Genomic DNA, 24,210 nt, shown 5'->3' on the forward strand with positions numbered 1-24,210 from the left:
ACACATTTGAAAGCACAAACGCCTTCAAATAATGCACACAAAATACTCGTCTACTGTTCATAGATTCCAGGCCACTGGGTTCCAACCTCCAGCTTCACTGGAACCCGGCCTCCCCGCGAGTTCCAAAGAGCGCAGCCCTAGCACTGGCCCGGCCCCCTCTGGGCTCCCACCCCGCATCCGGAACAGCTGGAGTCGGCCGGTCGGCGGGCCGGCGGGTTCACTCTAGCCCTGCACTGGGCTGGGCGGGGCAGGCAAGCGGGGCCCCTACCCGGGCCCCGGCCGAGCACAACCGGGAAGCTCTGAGCCGGTGTTGGTAGCCCCGGCACGCGGTCGGATTGCCTTCGGAAGCCATCATCAGACAAGCAGTGGCCCTAGCAGGCCTCGACAGCCTGACAGAAGGAAAGAGTGCCAGATCGCTGGAGGAGGTAGGGCGGCCGCTTCGGGCTCAGGCGGAGGGAAGAGGCGCCCGGAACCACCAACTACTCCTCCCTCTGTCTCTTGGCGTGGAGAAGGCTGAGTCCTCCAACTGGTCTCCTCCCCCAACTCTTGGGATCTCCATGCCTGTCCAGCGTCGCCCACCCAGGGATGTGGGGCTGGCCAGCCCTGGGCGGCGGGTGGGGGTGGGGTTGGATTGAAGATTGTATTTTTCCCAGGCGCAGGGCCCAGGGATGAGGGGCAAGGGTTCCGGGAATGGGGGGCGCTAGGTTCTTGATTTCTGCTGGGCAAAGTCTTCTCTGAGCGGCAGCGGGGCCCACTCGGGCTCCTGTTCTTACCTGGCCCGCGCGGCGACCACGTCCCTCCCAGGCTGGGGCTCCCGCCACCCTTCTTGGGCTCCAAATTCCGGGTAGAAGAGCCCGAGATCTCCGGACTGGCGCTGCCATCTCAGCCAGGCCGGCGGGAGGTGGGTGCGCCGGGGAGCCCGGTTCTCAGTTTGGGGTGGGGGGCGGTGGCTTTTCAGTCGCCCGAGGTTCGGGTGCAATAAAGGCGCCGCTAATGTAATTTACAAACAGCTCGGCCCGAGTGCGGCGCGGAGCCCGGACTGACAGGCGCATTAGGCAGGCTAATTCCAGCCGGCTCCTCCTACCCCCGGCCCGCTAATTAATGAGCTTTCCAACTTAGAGCCGCCTGCATTGGACAGACAGAGAGTGAAAGAGAGGGCGAGGGAGAGGTAGAGAAGGAGAGAGACGGGGGGAGCTGAGAGGAGAGAAGAGAGGGAGGGAGGGAAGAGGGAGAGGACGGGGGGGGGGAGAGCGAACAGAGAGAAAGAAGGAAGAGGAGAAGACAAGGGGAAAGGGAGAAAGAGAGAAGTGCTGCTGCAGATAATTGATTACTCCTCGATCAAGGCTAACTTGTTAGCAATAGTCAATTGCCCCGTCTCTCCGCCTCCCCTCGCAGTCCGGGATCCGCGCCCTCGCCTCGGCTCTTCCAACTGCCGCGGCCAGGACCCGGGGCCAGGAGCCGCCGCCGAGCCACCTGACACCTTTAAATAGCACCGGGGCTGGCGAAACTGGAGCCCCGCGCGGCGCGCCCCGGCTCCAGCCCCGGATTGCTGGAAGCCCCAGCGGCAGCCGCGGCGGCGGCGGTGCCCGCGTCAGCGCGCTCCTCTCGGGGCCCCGGGCGGCTCTGCTTGCCTCAGCCACCGCGCTAATCACCCCCGTGCCTGGCCGCGTCCAACTCGGCGAGGCCTCCTTCCCACCCCCTCGCCGCCCTCCCGCACCGTCCGACGCCCGAGCTGCCCGCGGGCTGGGTCCCCGCGGCCCGAGCCTCCCCGGCCGGGCCCCCAAACGCGGCCGAGATGACTTCCAAAGAGGACGGCAAGGCGGCGCCGGGGGAGGAGCGGCGGCGCAGCCCGCTGGACCACCTGCCGCCTCCCGCCAACTCCAACAAGCCGCTGACGCCATTCAGCATTGAGGACATCCTCAACAAGCCGTCTGTGCGGAGAAGTTACTCGCTGTGCGGGGCGGCGCACCTGCTGGCCGCCGCCGACAAGCACGCGCCGGGCGGCTTGCCCCTGGCGGGCCGTGCGCTACTCTCGCAGACTTCACCGCTTTGCGCGCTGGAGGAGCTCGCCAGCAAGACCTTTAAGGGACTGGAGGTCAGCGTCCTGCAGGCAGCCGAAGGTAGGCACTGCCGCTAGGCTCCCCTGCGCCCCGCTGCGCCCCACGCGCAGTGCCCTGCACGGAAATGTCCTGTGCCTCTGTCCTGCGCCGGCCGCCAGGGCCCTCCAGCCTGAGCCGCTGGTGTTGGTAGTTAGATGGGACAGGACCTAGTCCCTGATACCTAGAGACCTCTAGGTAGGCCAGAGTTGGGATGATCTGAGAGAGATGGTCGCAGAGGTCTCCGGGCTCTGCTTGATTCCGTCTAGTTCCCAGGTTCCCCACGGCCTTACTCATGGAGTGGGGAGAGACAAGCTTTATCTGGGACCTTTGGGTAGAATAGAGTACGAGGGTGGGAAAAGGGTGGAGAACCAAGGTTCACACCGCCATAAAGGAGTTTTTATCTGGCTTCTTCTTCCTGTTCTCAGACCGGATCTGTAAACCCCAACTCTTGGGGGGCAGAGACTAAAATAATTTTTTTTCCAAGGGACTTCTAGGAGTCCAGAAGCCGGAGGAGCTTTGCCGTAGCTCGGGTTTGCTTTAGTCTTGAAAGTGAAATGAAATTTGGAAAAGGGGACCCGAGACAGAGCAGCCTATTTGGGCCTGAGTGGAGAGTTACGGGACGAGAACCAGGCGGGGGTCTTCACTGTCCCGATGTGAGCCTACACTCATTTCTTTCCAGGCCGCGATGGGATGACTATCTTTGGACAGCGGCAGACCCCTAAGAAGCGGCGAAAGTCCCGCACGGCCTTCACGAATCACCAGATCTACGAATTGGAAAAACGCTTCCTTTACCAGAAGTACTTGTCCCCAGCAGATCGCGACCAAATCGCGCAGCAGCTGGGCCTCACCAACGCACAGGTCATCACCTGGTTCCAGAATCGGCGTGCCAAGCTCAAACGGGACCTAGAGGAGATGAAGGCCGACGTGGAGTCCGCCAAGAAACTGGGCCCCAGCGGGCAGATGGACATCGTAGCACTAGCGGAACTGGAGCAGAACTCGGAGGCCGCAGGCGGTGGCGGCGGTGGCTGCGGCCGGGCCAAATCGAGGCCGGGTTCTCCGGCTCTCCCCACAGGCGCACCGCAGGTCCCCGGCGCCGGGCCCTTGCAGCTCTCTCCTGCCTCTCCGCTAACGGACCAGCGGGCCAGCAGCCAGGACTGTTCGGAGGACGAGGAGGACGAAGAGATCGATGTGGACGATTGAGTGGCGCTCTGGATCTTGCACCACCCCGGGCTCCTAAGGCCCGCGTGCCCGCCGCCTCCCAGACCCGACCGGACCGCCGAGGGGAGCTGGGACCTCCTCTGCAACTCCCGCCTCCTCCCTTGTCCACGCGCCCGGTGTAGGCCCCCATCTCTTCCCTCTCGAAGCAATAAATCCGATCTGGCCGGCCGGGCTGGCCCTAGAACGAGGCTTCCGCCGCCCCGGAGCCCTCGCTGCCGTGCAATTTTGTATGGCTTCTGTATAAATATTTAAACCTCTATAGCAGGTCCTTCCCTTCGCCCGCCGCAGCCTGATCTTTTTATTTCTTTTCTTCTCTTCTTTCTTTTCTTTCTTTCTTTCTTCTTCTTTTTAATATCGCAGATATTTCGATGTTTGCAAAGCTCGGTGCTGCCGGGTTGGTAAAGGGTGAGGCAGAATGGAGAGCGGCGAATATTAACCCCAGGGTCTAGAAGAGGGGCAACTCCCGCCGTTTTGATTTTTTCTCTGCATGTGGCGAATGCACCGGCCCGGTTCCTCTTGGACTCCCTGGGCCTATGAAAGTTGACTTTTAAAATTTCCCTCTGCCTTTTCTTCTCCTCCTCCCCCTCCCCCTCTCAGGCGTGGGAAGTGGGTAAGGGTGGCAGCCAGGTCCTGACTTGCAAGTTTCAAAATCACTCTTTCCCCCCTCCCCACGCAAGAGAAATCTGTTTTCGGTGCCATTTCTGCCTCCCAGTGCCCACTTGCTATATTTTTTAAATTCTTCCATCCCTTCTGCATTTTCTCGGCTCTTAGGGACAAAGCAGGTAGCCAACCAATCAACCAACCATCGAAAACAGAATCCAAAGCCCTAGAATTATTTTTTACTCTTTATAGAATTTTTTTGCATGTGACAGAGATAGAGAGGAGGCCAATCTAATCCTTTACCCTCGCCCCACCTTGCAGCTCTAGGTCTGACTTTCGGTCTGCGATGCCCTGCTCCTAGCTCGACTTGGCCAGACAAGGGTGGCGTGATGAGGGTGGGTTCTTTGTGCCCCTTTCCTGTTATTGCCCTCTTCTCTGCGGACTGTACCCAAGGCCTCTTTCTCCTATAAATAAAAGTCTTTGCCATTTTACTAGAATCCGCCGCGACCTTGTCTCAGAGTGAGTGGGCCAATTCATGGAAGTAGCAGCAGTCTGAGTGACTCCTCCCTGGTCACCCCAGCCTTGTATGTGTGTGTGTGTGTGTGTGTGTGTGTGTGTGTGTGTGTGTATTTGGGGGGGGGGGGTTCAAGACAGCCTTGAGAGCCAAAGATGAAAGGGAAGCAATGAGAGGAGGTGCTTCTTGCCCTAAACAAGAAGCTTCTACTAAATAAGGGGAAAGAACGCCTTCGCCAGGTGGGGGTAAAAAAAAAAAAAGGTTTGAGATACTGACAGAAGGCTGCTTGTGTGTGAGGAGCGTCACAGAACAAATTAATTTGTGTGGAACAAAGGCTGGGGAGGAGAGATTTGTCCTATGTTTCTTCATGTCAACCCTACCACCCTTACCTCCCCCCACTCCAACAAATTCTACCTGTGCTCTTGGAGACACTGGCTAAGCCCTAGGTGTATGGCAGGTGTCACTCCGCCGGACATCAAGATGGAGCATTGGGGCTCCCAAGTTTTGTTCCCGGCCTGAGGGCCTCCTCCTTGGTGGTGGCAGGGCAGTAAAGAAGGAGGCTGTAGCAACAGGGGCAGGCTGAATTGCACAGGAACACTGGAGTGTGAGTGCAAAGCGTCTGGGATTTGGGATAGATTCTGGTGACATTCACAAATTCAAACACACGCAACCTCAGCCAGGAGCAGAGAAATGGATGTCAGGGTTGTCTGTGTTTTGCCACTCCGGAGGGTGGCGAGAGCGGGGTTCATGCCACTTTCACTTTTCCCCCCCGACAGAGCCGGGGTTTCTCTCTGAGCTTTTGTTGTCGCCAGTCTGGCGAGTGGCCGCTGTCACTAGAGTAAGGTCCTGCCTCCGGGCCGCTCTTCTCTCTTTCTCCGAAAAATTGATGTGAGAAATTCGCATCTGGTCTTGGGCAGGCGGTGGGGCCCCCGGGCCTGAGTCCGGAATGTGAGGGTCTGGGAGGAAACTAAGACAGCCAGAAACAAACAAACAAAAAAGAGACCAGAAGAGGAAAGAAAAAAAAAAAGTCCAGAGCAGAACGAGGGGCATCCACAGAGACACAAGAGGAGAGGAAAGGAGGCCAATTTATAAACGTAAAAAGAGAAACAGACCGACAGGGAAATGGAGACAGAGGAGGAAGAACGAGAAAAGGAAAAGGCGAGAGAAGAAAGCGTAGAGGGACCAGAGAAGGAAGGAGGTGACCGGGCAGCGGCTTGGGCGAGCTGCCGGTTCTTCTCGGGGCGACATAAATCGCCCTCTCTCAGGATGGATGGGTCTGTAATTCGGAGCGCGGACCATGAAGGCCGGGACGAATGGGCCCGGGCGGCCGCTGACAGGCGACAATAGCCGGGCCCAGCCCCCCGCGGCTCCCGGTGCGGGCACGGCCGCGGCCCTCCGCAGCCCAGAGCGCGCCGGCGCTGGCGACCATATGGTTTTTGAATTTTCTTCACAATTTGTAGACAATTTGATGGATTAGGTCCCCGCGCGCGCCTCCCCGGCACAAAGGCGGCGCAGGGACCGCGGCGCGGCGGTCACCCGGGCATCTGCGCCCGCCGCGCTCACCACTCCCCCCCTTGCCCGGCCCCCGCCCCGCGCCCGGAGCCCCAGGCCGCCCGCCCAACACGCCCATGAATCCCAATGAAGCGGCCCTGGCACCTCTGGCCGCTCCTTGCTTCGCGGCCTTGGGTTGGGCCCTGCTGGGTCCCTTCGGGCTGGGGGCGGCAGCCTCGGGGCTGAGCCCACCCGAGCTGCGGTGCCTGCGGGGCGCGCAGCTAAGCAGGCGCATCGGGGCTGAGGAGAAACGGGGCCATTTATCCGCCCGTCTAGTTAAAGCGGGTTATTTGTTTGCTTCTCTGGCCTCCCCCTCCCCTCCCCCTCCCCGCCTCCCCCTCCCTTCCCCTTCTGCCTTTTATTCTTTTGTCTCTAAATGGATTTAATGAGCCTGAAAAACATGACAATTGAATATAACCAAGAAATAAAAAATAACGAGGGAGGAAGGAAGGAGGAAAAGAAAGAGGGAAAGAATGAAGGGGGCAGGATTAATAAAATAAAGAGGGAAATCAGTTCAGCAATGTTTATTGTGCACAGGTGGCTAGGGAAATGGAAACGAATCTGATCCGGTTCCTGCCCGCAAGGAGCTCACAATCTAGTGTTCGCAGTCTAGTGCTCACAGTCTAGTGGGCAGGCAGGGACGCACTTAAGCGTTAATAGGGGTTGGGAAATGCTGCTGGGGAAAATGAGCAGAGGCGGCTTGAGATTCCAAAGTGGTTTCCGGCTTCTGGGGGGGTGCGTGGGGGGCGGTGGCAAGGGACGTAGGCCTCTACAGGCTAGACAGGAGGAGGACTGGTGGAAGAGAGACCCAACCGGGGCTTCGAAGGGTGGGAGGAAGTGAATGCAAGAGCCTTATGCTGAGCTCCAGCCGAGGAGGACCCCGAGGAGAGAGCCGCAAGCTGGGTTCCCGCACAAAATGCAGAATGATCCCAGACATTCTGCAGTCCCTTCGGCTCGGTTGGATTTGATGTCTCAGCCCGGCTGGCGGCGGGTTTCCGAAACCCAGTGGGCCCCACGGGAGGTGTCGGGCCCGGACTGGAACTGAGCAGAGCACCGCAGTCTGGGGCTCATCACTAGGCCCCCATTCATCGGGGAGCCATGGGGAAAGCAGCGGGTGTGGGTTAGGGCCATGGGGCTTCGGGAAGGCGAAGGCATGGGGTCGGGAGGCTTGGGCTCTGGCTATCCCAGTGTGGGTGACAGGGGCCTCTAGCAGGGATGAGTTAAAGGCTAAAGGCGCGCTCAGATGGCCGGGGCCTGGAGTGGACAGGCACCACGGACGATCTGATGTCTTGGAGCTCAAGGGTCCGTCTGGGCCTCTGAGCAGGTGCCTGCCGGGCCTGTCTCGCGTGCAGCTGTGTGTAGTACGTGCACCCACCCGTGAGCAAACACCGTGGGCGTGGGGCATGTATACTGAGTGTGTTTCTTTGCACCTGAGCGTTGGGTCTGAACGTGGCATGGGTCGTGTGTGGGGCTGTGGACCCCACGACCACTCTTAGGCAAAGTTCGTTAAGGCTCGGCTCTGCGGCCAGGCCAGTGTCCCATCCCTGCCCCTGCCCCTGCCCTGGGTCTTTGGCAATCTGGCCTCTCTGAGGACCCAATTTCGAGTTGTTCTCCCCACCCCCTCCCCCGAGGCGGCTTTGTCTCTCTTCCTGGTTGGGTTGTGAACCTTGGTGAGCGCTTGCCAAGTCCGGGGACACAACCGGGTTCTGCTGTCCGAGCTGGGCACTCCTGGGCACCGGCAGGCCGAACGTGGCGCGTCGCGATCGGCTGGCTTGGCTTCCCCCGCTCCGCCTGGCCCGGCTCGGCGGCCTGGCGGGCGACGCCGGGCGAGGCCGGGAGGCGCAGTTCCTTATTTTACGAGGTGTCGGGCTGGTGTCAGACGCAGCTCCGATAAGTAATACTCCAGTCTGAGGGACCAGAACGTGGTAATTAATCCCAAAGACTTAAGTGTATTTTAGTTCAGGAGAAAAAAAATCACTAATTCAATCGTCCGGAAAATTGAAGTTTGATGCATGAGTCCCCCCTGAAAGGGACGGGCTGGGGCCCCTGCCCGTCGCCGCGGGGACCCCCCTCCTCCCCACCTTTCTGAGCCGCTAGGTCCAGGAAAGTCCACTCACCCCTCCATGCCCTCAGAATCCAGAGACACCAGGCTGTGTTTCCCACCCCCCCAATAAACAGCTCCCCTTTTTTTCTTGGGGTCCAGAAAGCAGTTTGTGCTGATAATACACAGCCTTTCCCAGGCAGGCGGGTGCGGGAGGCCGGGGAGATACCAGGAGAGCAGTGGGATGAGGGGTGCAGGATGGGTTAGGTCAAGGGGTGCTGGGTGGGTGAAGTCAAAGGCCAGCAGAAACGGCCCAGGGAACCTGAGGGGACTGGGGCGAGGGGGGCCTCGGGGTAAGAAGGGGCTGTTGTAAAATGGAGTGGCTTCCAGGTGGGTGAGCTAGGTGGTAGTGTTGGGGATGCCCAATACTGGTGAGGGAACATTTGGGAAATGGGCACATCCCTAGATCTGGTGTGCAAATATGGAGGTCTGGGGCAGGCACTGGTCACTTAAGAACCTGACCCCCAGTGGATCCACAGGCCCAGACTCCCCCCAGAAACAGATTCTTAGGACTGGAGTGAAAGAAGGTGAGGGTTCTGGGCTTTGTGGAGCATGGAAGGAGAATTTTCACACTTTGGATCCCCAATGCTGCACCCCCAGGCTCCAAGATACTCTCCTCCCCACAGCTCACCGCTCTGTGTGTGTGTGTGTGTGTGTGTGTGTGTGTGTGTGTGTGTGTGTGTGTGTGTTGTGCTACCTGGGGACCAAGAAGAGCATGTTTCTGAGTATGTCAAATTTGTGCAACTGAAAGACAAGTGCATGCAGCCAAGTGACAAAACAGTGCCTGTGCTACTGGGGGTGCGAGGGGGGTATTGCTGCATTTGGGGTAGCTGGTTGTCTCAAATGAGTGTGCAACTAGATGTGACTAAATTTGTGCAATGAAGAGGAAAAGAGTAACCCTGTCACTGAGGTGGGCTGAGGTGGTGCGTGATGTGTGCAGGTGGCTGGTGTGAGCAGATAACTGGGTGAGTGTGAACATGGGAGGAGAACTAACCTACAGACAGACAACAAGAATTCTAGCTTCAAACAGCTTGGCCAAACTAGTTGCTCACATTGACTAGTGCAATGGGAAAGACTGAGGCAAGAGCACCTGGCCTGAAGGGAAGATGGTCTACAAGTTGAGTAGGTAGAGGGTGGAACTGAGAACCTGCTGTGGGAGTTGGAGACTTCTTTGAGGACAGCCAAGGCCAGTGATCAAACACCATGAAGGTCTGAACTCTGCTAGTTTGGAGAGGGGCTGGTCTCCTTGCTTGCCACTCTTCATTCAAGTGGGGGTTGCTAGACTGAGCCCATATTTTGAATGATCTGCAGTCCCACTCCTGGCTGTACCAGTCTTAGGAGCCCTAGCATCTCCCAGTTCATTCAAGGGAAGTTCCTTTTCCCTGTGGGGGCTCAGTTCTGCCTGCACTGGGGAGGGTACAAATGATAATTACACACATGTCCATGTGGGATGGGCAAGATGACCAGTGGGGTAGAAGTGAATGAATCTATCCCTGATGTAGGAATCCGTGTGCTGGCACACACATGTGTGGGCACATGGGCATATGCAAGCTGTCCCTGTGGGAAATTGGATGTTACTAGTTGTCTTTGAGTGCGGTGAATGCTGTGGGAAGGGAGGATTGGTTACCTGTGTGGATCCTGGGATCTGAACCGGTTTAGTTGTCAGCACACATCTATAGCAGTTGGAGATGAGTGTGGATGTGTCATCCAGGGCATCCCTGAGTGCCCACATTCCCACCCCTCCCAAATTCACCAGCCCAGTCAGGAGCAGTAAGTCTAGGGCTCTGTGGAGATGGAGATCCATGGAATACCATTTACTGGGAACTGAAGAAATGTGCTTCCCCTTTCTCACTCTCCCAAAGGATGGAAGAGAGGTGGAAGGGGGCTAAAGGGCAAGAGGTGACCCTTTTCCATTTCTCAGAGGCTGTCCAGTCTTTGTAGAGACTGTCTCCTCTTGTAAAGGGGCCTATAGATCCTCCTGCCTGAGGCCCCTCACTTAGATGAAAGGTGGGACCAGAAAGGCCCTCAGCAGCCACCACCACACAGGCACATAGTGTTTTACATTCCAGAAACAACACAGACCCACCCAGGGCAGACACCTAGTTATAGAGATCCCCCCCCTTCCAGAAAAACAAAACAAAACAAAACAACAAAAAACAAACCAAAAAACCCACCACTCCCTCTCAATGACAGACTCACAAGATGCCTGGACACAGTGCCATCACAGGATGCAATGTATCCATTTAAATGCTGACTGCCAATAGCATAAATAAAAATTAAACAGATGAACCTTTGCTGCTAAGCAGATACACAGCATCTGTACTATTCTACATACAATGCAGGCACCTGGAGCCAGGCACAGGCATGCTGACACCTCAGCCAGCATTGGAGTGTGTATGTACGCAGGGGTTGGGGGGAGGAGGGTGTAGGAGCTAGCTGTTCCAGGAGACTTCATTGGAACTAGGCTGCGGGTGTTCTGGTGTTCTGAAGGGAGTCATACAGTAGAGATAGCAGTCACCAGAAGACAAGGGTGGTGGGGCAGGGAGGCTTGGCTGTCTGGGGGAAGCTCCCAGACCTTGGCTTAGGGGGGGAAAAAACCCCTGAATCCCCAGAAATGCAATCAAAGCTGCCTGCTGCCCGCCCGCCCAGCACAATGGCTCTGGCTGGAGTCGTTATCATTTTTGTTAACTTTTTATCGACTGTTTGCTAGATGGCGTGTCAGTAAAGTGTATGATTTGAGATGAAAAATTAGGCAGATTAACCTGAGGGGAGAGCCTGATTGATTACTAAATAGGATCAATTTGAAAGTTTTAGTCCTGGCGTTTCTGCAGAGCCTCTTAATACTTCAAACTTCAATTTTACGGGCGATTGAACTAAGCATGTTTCTGACAAAATTGATATATGTATTAATTTGCTTTAACTGGTGATTAATTACTCTCCACTGAAAGAATTATATGGAGCTGTTTGCCTGCGATTTGCATATTAATCAAATTCTAGTTGATAATTCCAACGGTGGGGGGGTCGGGGCGGGGCATGGGGCACTGAGTGTGAAGGGGTATTTGCGCTTGTGTGTCGGTGTGTGCTCCGGTGTATGGGGGGGCCTTGCCCCCCTCCTTTGCTGGCTCCCTGCTTAGCTGCCAGTTTAGTGCATTAAAACCAAAGATGCAGAACGAGTTTGCCCGGCTATTTGGCGGGAGCAGAAATTGCCTGTCCGGTTTTATGATCTGCTCAGCCTGAGCAGCCGGGTCCTTAATGTCCCCTGTCAAAGTGTCCGCGATTTAAAGGGAAAACGGCCCCCGCTTTAGCGCAGCACTGGCCTGACAAGGGACGAGGCAGGGACGAGCACCCCCTTAAATAACTCCACCCCCCCCCAAGGACCATGATTTCCAGGGGCGCCAAGTCCTAGAGACCCTCAGAAACTGAGCAATGTCCTTGGAGCAGTACAACTCCTAGTATACTCCAGCCACGTCCCCCCATCATTCACATGGGACATATGCAGGCACAACAGAGTCCCAGAGATACTGTCAGACACTCACACTTGAACTCCAGATCCGGAAGCCACAGGCTTAGACACACACAGCCACAGCTACCTCCCCCACCTGTCTGTAGACACAAATTCAGCTACCCGGGTGCACAGAACCACACACAAGGCAGTGAATACACATAGACATCCAAGTCACGTTCACATGGCCTCTCAGCCACACATGGTCAAACATTCAGCCACACACACATTTCCTCATCCACACCCAGACCTTGTCTACACAAGAGACATGGAGTGCCCTGGCACTGGATTCTCCCTTGGGCAGACTCCAGATACTCCCCGGTTCTATGCACAGTCCCCCCCTCACCCCTTCCTGGTCCTCTAGTCCTGCCTGACTCTTTAAGCTAAAGGGGGCGGGGTTACCAAATCAACTTTTCCCATCTCTGGATTCAAAGGGTAGCAGTGTAATTAAAACCAGATAATTAATGAGACAATATTCCTCCAGCTACATCTTTAATGAACAAACCCCTTCAGGGCAGCCTCTTCTTCTAGGCTCATTAAAGAGAAGAAAGTTGGGCGGCTCACGGACTTCCCAGTGTGTTAATAACCAACCGGGGGTGGGTGCCTCGGCCTGGAGCACGGGAGGCATAGCCGCATCCCTGGTGACTGGTTCATCTACGACCATTTGGTCCTTTGTCCAACCTACCAAGCATCCTCCACCCTTTTCTCAGCCAACCTCTCTGTGTCAGAAGCTCTGTTCAGTGACTCTCTCACCCGCCCCCCCTGCCCGCACTTTATTTGACAGCCTCACCACAGAGGCAAGTGGTGTTGGGGCGGGGCACCGGGCCTCTGAATGCTCCCTGGGTTGGGTATCCAGTGCTTTAGGTCGTGTGGCTGGCTGGGGCTGGCTCTGTAACAGGACTAGGGACCAGGTAGGGGCGTGGATCTCCCTCTGAGCCTCAGTGCCTTAGCTAGGTGGCCTAGGACTGGCGTGTGACAGGCTGCCCTGGGAACCCGTGGGCCGAGAGGGAGCGGGAGAAAGTATTCAAGCGTTTTTCCACGCGCGTCCTTGCACTAAGGATCACATGTGCGCGCATTCGCATACACGCGAGCGTGCACACGAGGAGCCGCCCACTCGCTCGTGAACACACGCGCATGATCGCGATACCTACGGTCTAGACGGTGCGGACCAGGCAACGGGAGAGTTTGGCCTGAGCTTGACTCCCGCCGAGCCTTAAGGTCGCCTGGGAGCCATTGATCTCCGGGGTGGGGAGCCTTGCGCTCCCAGTGCCCGCGCCGGGGAAACCGCCAGAGGCGGACCTCGCGTCGCCCTGTGAGTGCGGGGCTGAGCCCGAGTCACACCCGGCCGGGCGGCTGTAGCTCTGGCGGCGGCTTTGGCTGTGGCGCCTGCGTTCGCCTGCGCTGGCTTTTAGGGATGAGTTATGTGGCAATGAGCGAAGTAAATCTGCATGCACAAAAGATGCTAATTACTCTTAATAGCCTACCCAGACGCCCCGAGACTGGAAACCCAGAAACGTAAATCTGCTCCCGATAAATATTTTTAATTGTGAGATTTCCTGGAAAGAAGATCTTGGGGTGTTGCAGGCTGAGGCTTTCAGCTGCCGAGGGAGGGGGCTCAGCTCCCACTCGGGCAGCGGAGTCCTGAGTCCGGGTCCCTCGTGGGGGAGTGGGGCGCAGGCCAAGCGACCAGAGTTGGGCTGGTCGGCGTTGGGTAAAGTTAGTGATGTATCGCATTAATTACCAGTGTGAGCTGCAAATGGTTCGAGGCCCAGGGAAAATTAATGGGAATCCAAATTCTAATTATGTAGCTGTTGTTAAAAGAGTTTAACTAGATAGTCACGGAGAAAATTGGATTATGCATAGAAATATGCAGCGAGCCAGCGAGCCGGCCGACCGGGGGAGCGGTCCGGGCACTCGCAGCCAGGCTGCCCCGGCCGGCGAAAAGACTCACCCCCATCCCAGCCTAGCAATAAGGATCCCTGTGTTTTTATGGCAGCCAAGGGGCGGGTCTCAGGCTGGAACTCGGTTGCAGGGCTGATGTGGCGGTCCGGGCCTCTGAGTCTGTCGGTCTGGGTACGCGTTTGTACCCATTTCTCAGACCGGTTTCGGCTCATTTACCCACTACTTGATAGCCACAGAATCACATCCATGTGCTACGTATGGGTTTATATCTTTCCACCGCCAATGTAAGGAAAGAACCACCAAACGGAAGCCTAATGTCACCCGAAGCCTCGTCATTCACTTTATTAAGGACCCTGGATATGTTTCCATTTTCGAAGAAGTGAAGTCCGACCAAGCAGCGCTGGTAGCTGGGGCCGCAGGGAGGGGCGGGCCTCCCTTCCCCTCCTCCTCCCCCTCCCCCTGGCCTGACGGTCGGTAGTGGTAAAGCGCCGGGCGGGCGAGGTACCCGGGGCTACCACCCACTTTTCCCAGGTTCTTGGGTTCGTTCTTTCTGGGGCCACCCGCACAGCAGCGTGTCTGTCTCGGAGGCCCCGCACGGTGGCGTGGATGGAGGCGGACGCGAGAGTCCGGAGACTCTGCCTTCCCTAAGGGAGCCGCGGGGTCCCGGGAAGCTCCACCCACCCGCGTCCGGGGGAGCTGCTTTGGACTCGGGGCGGGGGGGGGGGAGGGAAGGCGGGCAGGGGCCTTCCGGGCATCGCCTTCCAGAGCCTCCGTCCCGCCCCGTTCACTTCACCTCCCCCTAAAGGGAGAACGCTGTGCCACCCTTTACCTTTGAGGGAGAAGCAGAGGCTGCGATCCCTACCCCGACTCCCGCGGCGCGTGGCTTTTAGCGCCGCTCACCGGACCTCGATTTCCTAACGCCCGAGCTGCCGGAACCTGCGGCCACTCGGGCTCTCTGCGGGTCTCGCCTTGCGCCCCAACAGGCCCCAGCCCTAACTCGCGGGGTGAGGAGTGGGGAGGAGGATGGCATCTTTGAACCTAGCCTGGGAGATGGGGAGGGGGTGGAAGGAGGGCGCACCGATCTCTCCCATTTGCCGGCGATGGTGAGAAGCTGGGAACCAGTCCAGGGAAGGCCTAAGGCAGAGAAAGAGCCAGCCACGTTGGCGGGGGGAGGGGGGGCTCACGAAGGGACTAGAATAGATACATTCAGAGGCCCTCGACGGGAGCAGACTGCTGAGGGTGGAAGGAAACTGAGGCGCAGAGATCCACGCCAAGAGCGGAGCGGAGCGGGTGCGGGTTGGCCAGTTCGGGGCAGGTGCTGTCCAGAAAGCAGGTGGACATGCTCTTGGGGTTTTCATTTCCAGGCCGAATCATTCTTCGCCCAGCGGTCCGAGAACGGAATCCACACATCCCGAGAGGCAGGGGGTCAGTGGCCGACGGACACCGAGGATCTCGCCGCCACCACTCCAGCTCCACCCAGGCGGAGGCAGCCTTGACGTCGATCTCTTCGCCTCGCTCTTCCCAAGCCTCCGTGGAACGATGGTTGCTCCCACGTCCCCCAGGTACCCAGGCCGTCCCTCGGCTGCCCGGAGGAGGAGGTTGGACCCCTGCGGGCTGCTTGTTCTTCCCGCTCTCTGGGGGTTTCCGGGTCAGTCAGCTCCACTCCCACTCGCCTCTTCAAAGTCCCGCGCTTCTCAATGTCGCGGGCTTCGAGCGCCACCTAGCGGCGACGTGGCGCCACTCCACCGCCAGCGCGCGCTCTTCAGAACGGCTAAGAACGCACCGGGTTCCAGACTTCAATCAAAAGCCTCTAGGAGGGATTGCAGGCCGGGAATGGCATGGGTATGGCTGGGAGCCTCCCCCTTCGAACCCGCAGATACAGGTGACGCGCTTTCAGGGTTAGGTATGGATAGGAGCCCCTCCGTATCTCTGCAGGTAGGAACGGGGGAGGGGAGAATCTGGGGCCTTCACAAAAGGTCACTCCCTCCCGCTTCTGGGTGAGCGCCTACAAGAGAAATAATTAGGAGCCCCTAGCAAACCATAGTCCTCTACTTGTCCCCCTCGCCCCTCCTAAGTCACCAACCAGTCCGGATTCTCGCACCTTCCTCCACGCCGGAAAGATAAGGCAAGCGCGCCCTCTGCTGTCTATTATTGGACACTGCTTGGGAATGGCGCTGAAGTGCTGCGAAAAGTCCTATTCTGACCCGCGGGTTGCCTTTACTTTGCCCCTGCTTTCAGGAAGGAGTCTCTGAAGTTTGCACTGGGACGAGAGCAGAGTACCCCAACTCCACTTCTATTTCTTGTTCTTTGCCAATTTTGCCTTGCCCTCTTGCTGATGGACCAGCTGCCCCCAACTAATATGGTGCCTAGGTTAGAATTTCTTCCCATGAGCCACAGCGTATATATATATCAAAGCATCATATATTGCACATCCTAAATGCACACATTTTCTTTTCCTTCTTTTTTGTCAGTTGTAGGGCTTGAACTCAGGGCCTGGGTGCTGTCCCTGAGCTGTTTTGCTCAAGGTTAGCACTCTACTACTTTGACCACAGCTCCACTTCTGGTTTTCTGGTGTTTAATTAAAGATAAGAGTCTCATGGACTTTTCTGCCCCAGCTAGCTTTGAACCACGATCCTCAGATCTCTGCCTCCTAAGTAGCTATGATTATGGCGCCCTGCTGAATGCATACATTTTCATTCCCAATTGAAAACAAAAGCACATATACATACATTTGGCTTTAGTTGGAATATATATGTATGTGAGCATGTATATATATGTACACACATATATACATATATACATATATATCTTTATATGAAGAACTTTCTCTTTGTTGTACACATAAAACCTTACATGGATGGGTTGTATTCCTCAGTGAGCAGTTGCAGCCCTCCCTCCAAGTGTCCCTTCCCTCCTCCTAGGTCAGCAGGGATTGCCAATTTGCCACTTTCTCTAAACTCAGAGTGTGGCCCACAACTAGCAGCAGTGCCAACACCTGGAAGCCAGTTAGAAAAGCACAATCCAGTCCCTACCCAGATATTCCCAGCCAGAAGCTGTGTTTTAACAAGACTCGCTAGATGTCTCCAGCATATCAGACTTACAGGTAAGGAGAGGTAAGAAATCTCTTCTTTTTGGGGGTGCTGATTGTTGGGTGTCTATTTGGTCCAGGACCTATAATCTCTCTGCTTCTTGTTCATATTTTCTAGGATTTCTGACTTCCAGGCATCCCCACCTCTTCCAACCAGAAAGCCAGATCCTCTGCTCAACCTTACTCTCCTGCTTATAACAAACAAATAAATAAATAAAACTTTGAGCTGGGTGCTGGTGGCTCACACTTATAATCCTAGCTACTCAGAAGGTGGAAATCTAAGGATTGTGGTTGGAAGCCAGCCCAGGCAGAAAAGTCTGTGAGACGGTGTGTGCTGGTACTGGGACTTGAACCCAGGGCCTTACACCCTGGCTCAACTTTTTCTGATCAAAGCTGACACTCTACCACTTGAGCCACACTTCTACTTCCAGCCTTTTGCTGTTAATTGAAGATATGAGTGTCATGGAATTTTCTTTTTTTTTTTTTAAATTTAAAATTTTATTTTATTTTATTTGAGAACATACTGTACAGAGGGGTTACAATTACATGGGCAGGATAATGCATACATTTCTTACCAAGCATTGCAGCCTCCTCCTTTGTTTACCCTTTACCTCCCTTCCCAGCCACCCCCCTCCCCCCCACACAATCATACCCCCCTCCTCCCCCCCCCACACCGACATTGTAAAGCTGGTTTTGACATGACATTTTGTACTTCTCATTGTTGCAACAGGTCCACCTGAATCCTTAAACGACTTATTTTCTGTCTGGGCTGGCTTCAAATCTCAGTCCTCAGATTTACAGCTGTGAACCATCAGCACCTAGCTGTCTGTGAGACTCTTATCTCCAATTAACCTGCAAAAACCTGGAAGTGGAGGTGTGGCTCAAGTGGTAAAGTGCCTGCCTTCAGTAAGAAAACCTAGGAAGAATGACAGGTCCTAATTGTTAGACCCAGTATTGACACTGGCACAAACACACGCACATGCATGCACACACACAGAGAAACCCACAAAACCTTTTCATTTTAAGTGTGTGTGTGTGTGTGTGTGTGTGTGTGTGTGTGTGTGTGTGTGTGTGTGTGCTACTGCCAGTCCTGGGGCTTGAACTCAGGGTATAGACACTGTCCCTGAGTTTTGTTTTTTGTTTTTGTTTTGTTTTTTTGGTGGGTTCTAGGGTTTGAACTCAGGGCCTGGGTGCTGTCCCTAAGTGTTTTTTGCTCAAGGCTAGCACTCTACCACTTTAAGCCACAGCACCACTTCTGGTGCTCAGATCTCAGCCTCCTGAGTAGCTAGACTTACAGGCATGAGCTAACAGTGCCTGGCTCCTTGAGTATTTTTTTGCTCAAAGCTAGCACTCTACCACTTGAGCCACAGTTCCACTTTTGGCTTTTTGGTAGTTGTTTGTTTTTTTTTGTTTGTTTTTGTTTTTGTTTGGGTCTGGTCATAGGCCTGAACTCTGGGCCTGGGTGCTGTCCCTCAGCTTTTCACCTCAAGGCTAGCGCTCTACCACTTGAGCCACAGCGCCACCTCCAGCTTTTTTTTTCCTGCTTATGTGGTGCTGAAGAATCGAACCCAGGGCCTTATGCATGCAAGGCAAGTGCTCTACCACTGAGCCACCTTCCCAGCCCCCCCCTTTTTTTGTCAGTCTTGGGGCCTGGGTGCTGTCCCTGAGCTCTTCAGCTTAAGGCTAGCACCTCTACCACTTGAGCCACAGTGCCACTTCTGGCTTTTTCTGCTTATGTGGTGCTGAGGAATCCAACTCAGGGCCTCTTGCATGCAAGGCAAGCACTCTACCACTGAGCCAACTTCCCAACCCCTTGGTGGTTAATTGTATATGAGTCTCACAGACTTTCCTGCCCAGACTGGCTTCAAACCTTGATCCTCAGATCTCAGCCTCCTAAGTAGTAGTTAGGATTACAAGTGTGAGCCACTCATACTCAGCCAATATAGTTTTTTTTTTTTTGTTTATCATGGTCTATAACATTTATGAGTTCTATGAGCTTTGCAATACAGTATTTCTTCCACATTGGGTGATGTGTACATTTCTTTTGTTTTACATAGCATCAGCTGTTCCCTCTTTCCCACTTGTTCCCTCCCTCCCATCACTGCCATTGAGTTGCTAAGTTCATTTTGGTCAATGTCCAGTGCAGTTGATGGGTCCCGCTGTTGTATGTTTTTCCCTGATTCCCTCTAGTTCTGTGTCATCCTTCTGGTTTCCCTCTGGTGTGCACATATATACCATACACGTGATCAGCAGCATGGGGGTTATTTAGTTATTCGACCAGATGAGTAGAAGTCCTTTGTTTCTTAAGTCCTGTTAATTTTGTCATATCATCTAACATTTTGGATTTAACATCCACTTATCAGGAAGACCATGTGCCATTTGTCTCTTTGCACTTGGCTTACCTCGCTCAACATGATTTCTTCTAGCTCCATCCATTTCCCTGCAAATGCCATTATGTTGCCGTTTCTAATGGCTGCATAATATTCCATTGTGTATAGATACCACAATTTTTGGATCCATTCATCTGTGGTGTTTGAAATTTATAGAAAAATTGCAAAGATAGAATGGAGAGTTTTCATATACCCTTTCCCAGGGTCACCTATTGGCAATATTCCATTTCTGGGACCTATTTATCATAATTAATTAAATGGTACTGGTATATACCTAACAACTAAACTCCCTACTTTCTTCAGATTTCACTGGCCTTCCTACTAATGTCCTGTTTCTGTTTCAGCACCCTATCCTGGATACCACATTACATTTATTCGCCACATCTTCTTAGGCTTTCTAGGACTGCTCAGACTTCCCTTGTTTTCCGTTCTCTTACCAGTTGACTGGATGCCAGGTATTTTGTAGACTGTCCCTTATTCCAGGCTTGCTTAGTGGTTTTCTCATGGGGAGTCTGGGTTATAGCTTTGGGGGTATATTAGTTACTTTTGCATAGCTGTGACCAAAGGACCTGAAAGAACAACTCAGTGCAGTTTCAGAAGGTTCCATTATGATTGCTTGGCTCCCAGTGCTTGGGAAGGACATCATGGTGGTGAGAGCATCTGGAGGGAGGCTGTTCACTTCATGGTAGACAGAAAGCAAAGAGAAGCAGGAAGAGGAGGGAATAATACATACTTTCCTCTGACTTTTCCTCCAGCTAGGCCCCACCTCCTAAAGTTTCTAGACAGAATCTCTCAAAAGAGTACCAAGGTAAGCCAGGTGACAGTGACTCATGCCTGTAATCCTAGCTACTCAGAAGGCTGAAATCTGAGGATCACAAGTCATTCCAGGCAAGAAAGTCTCTTATCTCCAATCAACCACCAGAAAACTGGAAATGAAGCTGTGGCTCAAAGTGGTAGAGCAATAACCTTGAGCAAAAATGCTCAGGGATAGCGCCCAGGCCCTGAGTTCAAGCCTCATGGCAAAACAAACAAACAAACAACAACACAAAAAATACCAAGGTAGAGACCAGCCCTTAAATACACAATTTTTCTTTTTTGGGGGGGGGCAGGACTCAGTATCTAAACCATAACAGAGGGGAAGATTACGGAGGCAATCATCATATCCCGTGTGGGACACACAGCACAGGGCAGAGAATGGGGATATGAAATCAATACGATTCACTGCTGGTGACCTAACTTGACCACCTGGCTGAGATCCTGTTTTCTCCAAGACCCTATAGTTTCTTTCCTGGTAACTACTTTCAGTAGTTCATGATTGTGCTGCAGCCTCACCCTGTTCCCCCACATATATTTGTCTCCCTGTCACTGAGGCTGCTATGGGGTTGCTGTATTGGAATGCAGCCTCTGCTGACAGAAGCACCCACTCAGTCACATGGCCGTGCTGGCATGGAGCTAAAGACTAATGGGAAGATGTCCATCTGCCCTGAAGGTAAACAGGAAGTTAAACCCAGGACAAGCTAACGACAGAATCGGGGTGATTTAGAGAAGTGTATTATTCTTCAGTTGAAATATTTCTCCTATACTCAAGGAGAAAATTAGAATTCAGTTGGAAAGTGACTGGGAACAAGGTTGGGCTAGATGTGTGAGGTACTGAGATTGGCTTGTTTGCACTTGTGTGTAATCATAGTCCCTAGCTTTCACTCAAGGCTGGTGCTCTGCACTTGAGCCATGGTTCTACTTCTGGAGTTTTTCCTAATTGCAGAGGAGTCCCATGTACTTTCCTGCCCAGGCTGGTTTTGAATCATGATCTTCAGATCTCTGACTCCTGAGTAGCTAGGATTATAGACATGAGCCACTGGTGCCCAACTCATGTTTAATTTTCACATTTCCTTCCACAGTGTTAAGCGGTATGCATGTGTTCTACTTTCATACATGGCTTAGAGTAACAACAGTTTCCTGCTGTCTTTCCCATGCTGAGCCTCTGGTCTTCCTGTGTTCTTAGACATGGCCCATCCCGGATCTAAGGCTGTCTGATAAAGAGACCCTGAAGGGATCTACCAGGCAAACATGATGCTTAGAAAGGAAAATTCTGGCCTCTTGGTAGAGTTTCTATCTTTAGAACTCCAAGGGTAGAAGTGGGAAAGCTGCCCAAGATTTCTGCCAACTGCTACACCCTCTGCAGCCTTTCCTACCACCCCCAAAGAGATCTGTAGAATCATGTTCAGCTTCCAGAATTCTCCATTCAGTGTCAAGCCTGCGTGAGTCCAGGGATGGTCCTGAGATGATGAAATACTAGTATTTGTGGTCTCTGAAGGGACAGATTAGAATAAACAGCCATGTACATGCACCTTACAGGAATCTGCCTTGGAATGTTCTGTAGGAGTCCTTGCATGACGAATGATGCCATCCAGATTACATGCTACAGGCTGGGCCTCTCTTAGAGAAGGAGGAGAGTCAGAAGAGCATTCTCAGCACTCATCTAGGAAGGACAGGGCCTCGTGGCCAGCTGGGCAGGTCCTCTAGCCACACAGGGAGAGGTCGGGGTGAGGGAGGGGAGGAATCCCAAGATTATCTGTAATTGGTTTAGTTAGCTCTGTTTGGTGGCAGTGACTAGTGAATAGAAGTACCTTGATATAATATGGCTTTTTTTTTCTTTTGCTGGTCTTGGGGCTTGAACTCTGGACCTGGGCACTGACCCTAAGTTTCTTTGGCTCAAGGTAAGTGTTCTACCACTTGAGCCACAACACCACTTGCAGCTTTTTTGAGTAGTTTATTGGAGATAAGAGTCTCACAATGCAGTCACTGGTGGCTCACGCCTGTAAATCTTAGCTACTCAGGAGGCTGAGATCTGAGGATTGTGGGTTTGAAGCCAGCCCAGGCACAAAAGTCCCTGTGAGACACTTACCTCCAATTAACCACTCAAAAATCAGACGTGGATGGGCTGGGAAGGTGGCTCAGTGGTAGAGTGCTTGCCTTGCATGCCTGAGGCCCTGGGTTCAATTCCTCAGCACCACATAAGCAAAAAGAAAAAAGCCAGAAGTGGCAGTATGGCTCAAGTGGTAGAGCGCTAGCCTTGAGCTGAAGAGCTGAGGGACAGCGCCCAGGCCCAGAGTTTAGGCCCCATGACTGGACCCAAAAAACAAAACAAACAACAAAAAATCAGACGTGGAGCTGTGGCTCAAGTGGTAGAACACTAGCCTTGATCACAAAGAGGTTCAGGAACAGTGCCTGGGTCCTGAGTTTAAGCCCTACAACTTACAGAAAAAAAAGTCTTACAGACTTTCCTGCCTGGGCTGGCTTCAAACCACAGTTCCTCAGATCTCAGCTTCCTGAGTAGCTAGGATTATAGGTGTGAGCTATTGGCACCTAGCCTATGGCTGGCTTTTGATCCTCCCCTGGCTGCCTGGAAAACTGGACCTGCCAGAGTTTTTCTCCTGGCCCTTTGCATGAGAGCTAGAGAGTGATCACTGTGTCTCAGAGTGGCCACTTAAACTTGTATATTCTGGGCTCTCAACAGCCATTTTTAGACTCATGTGCATGGGCTACTGGGGGAAGGTGGTCTTGGTGAAGATGCCTGAGACTATGAGGCCCAAAGAGAAGATGCCTGGCTTTCTAGGTCATCCCAAGGCCTGGCTGCAGACCTGACGCAGACATCTGCCTTCCCTGCAATGCCTGTCATTTTCCTTAACACAGGCTGCATTCATTTCTGTCAGTTACACCCACAGATGGTAAGGATTCAGAGAATGTCACAGAAAGGCAGGGCAGGAAGCAAGACTGTGTCTCCCTTTCTTTCTCTCTCAGTTTGCCCATATAGATCTGTTCTGTTATTGATCTCAGCAAAGTAGCTTTCTTCTGTTCTCTCTAGTAATGAACTCAGGTCAAGTAGTTCCCACAATCATGAATCCAGGCAATGTTTACCCACAACATTGGATTCAATCTGTACCTCTTAGTGTTTTTGTATTTATTTAGTTCTGGTATTTAGGCTTGAACTGAGTGAGGGCCTTGTGCTGTGCTTTTCTTTGCTCATTTGCTTAACACTGGAGCCTCCTTCCAGCAGTTCACCAGACATAGCGTCTCTTGGATTTGTCTGCCTGAGGCCAAATGAGGAGCCAGGATTACAGGCATGAGCTATCAGCATCCAGATGTCCTATTTATTTATTTATTTATTTATGTTGGTGATGGGGCTTGAACTCTAGGCCTGGGCACTGTCCATCAGCTCTTCAGCTCAAGGCGAGTGCTCTACCACTTGAGCCACAGTGCCACTTCCAGTTTTCCGAGTGGAGATAAGAATCTCTTGGAGTTTCTTGCTTGGGCTGGCTTTGAACCTGTATCCTCAAATCTCAGCCTCCTGAGTAGCTAGGATTATAGGCATGAGCCACCATTGCCCAACAACCTCTTAGTTTAAAACTCAGGAGAAAGAGACGAGAGAATAATTCTACTGAACCCAGAGCATTGCATATACTAGGCAAGGGCTCTACTCTGAGCTATGTCCCAAGCCTTTTTACTGAGATAGGATTTTAGTTTTATATTTTGTTTTTGGTCATAGGACTTGAACTCAGGACCTGGGTGCTATCCCTAAGCTCTTTTGCTCAAGGCTAGCATGCAGCCACTTTGAGCCACAGCTCCACTTCTGGTTTTCTGGTAGCTAATTGGAGATAAGAGTCTCACAGACTTTTCTGCCCAGGCTGGATTTGAACTGTTATCCTCAGATCTCAGCCTCCTGAGTAGCTAGGTGGCATGAGCATCTAGCTTGAAATAGGGTTTTGATATGTAGCTTAGGCTAGACTCAGACTCTAAAACCTCTTTCCTCTACCTCCCAAGTACTGAGACTACAGGCATGTACCACCACAGACATGTACCACTACAGACATGGAGTCTACCATGCAGGACCCATGTTTTAAAGAAGAGATGGAAGTGCAACTCAAGCTGGTCTAAAATGAAAAATAGAAGCAGTTCAATAGCTGATATGAACAGAGTAAAAAGGGCTTCATGAACAGGTGATCCAGAAACACCAACAGTCACTGGGATTCTGCTCTCCTCTCACTGTGTTCTGGGCCTTCATGTGGGACATGCGGAAGACTGACAACTCTAGGATTAGGTCCTCAAAATTAGTGAGTCTTGAGTTAAAGGAAGGCCTTCTGCCTCTGTCATCAAGCACACTGATTGCAAGCCTCTCTCTACCTACATGGGGGTAAGGGGCTCTCTTAAAGAACAGAGCTGGAGCCTGGCACTAGTGGCTCACACC

The 24,210-nt window shown here is 53.3% G+C and overlaps 1 protein-coding gene and 1 long non-coding RNA gene across 2 annotated transcripts; both read left to right on the forward strand.

The window, feature by feature from the left end:
• The first annotated feature begins 1,705 nt into the window (after positions 1–1,705).
• Lbx1 (ladybird homeobox 1) lies at positions 1,706–3,394 on the forward strand. Its single transcript, XM_069993677.1, has 2 exons — positions 1,706–2,120; positions 2,779–3,394. Exons 1-2 carry the CDS (start codon positions 1,796–1,798, stop codon positions 3,297–3,299), a joined length of 846 nt encoding a protein of 281 aa, XP_069849778.1. The 5' UTR covers positions 1,706–1,795; the 3' UTR covers positions 3,300–3,394.
• Positions 3,395–15,196: 11,802 nt separating this feature from the next.
• On the forward strand, positions 15,197–16,774 carry LOC138807887 (uncharacterized). Its single transcript, XR_011366324.1, has 3 exons — positions 15,197–15,329; positions 16,409–16,590; positions 16,694–16,774. It is a non-coding gene; the product is annotated as an uncharacterized lncRNA (long non-coding RNA).
• The last annotated feature ends 7,436 nt before the right edge of the window (positions 16,775–24,210 follow it).

Source organism: Dipodomys merriami, unplaced genomic scaffold (genome assembly GCF_024711535.1).
Source record: "Dipodomys merriami isolate MVZ:Mamm:240054 unplaced genomic scaffold, mDipMer1.0.p SCAF_102, whole genome shotgun sequence".
Classification (NCBI taxonomy): domain Eukaryota; kingdom Metazoa; phylum Chordata; class Mammalia; order Rodentia; family Heteromyidae; genus Dipodomys; species Dipodomys merriami.

Bases quoted from the DNA above. Each gene is read 5' to 3' on its own strand.
- Lbx1 (XM_069993677.1), top strand. From the start codon at position 1,796: ATGACTTCCAAAGAGGACGGCAAGGCGGCGCCGGGGGAGGAGCGGCGG. The intron at 2,121-2,778 runs GTAGGCACTGCC...ATTTCTTTCCAG, and splicing joins CGTCCTGCAGGCAGCCGAAG to GCCGCGATGGGATGACTATC.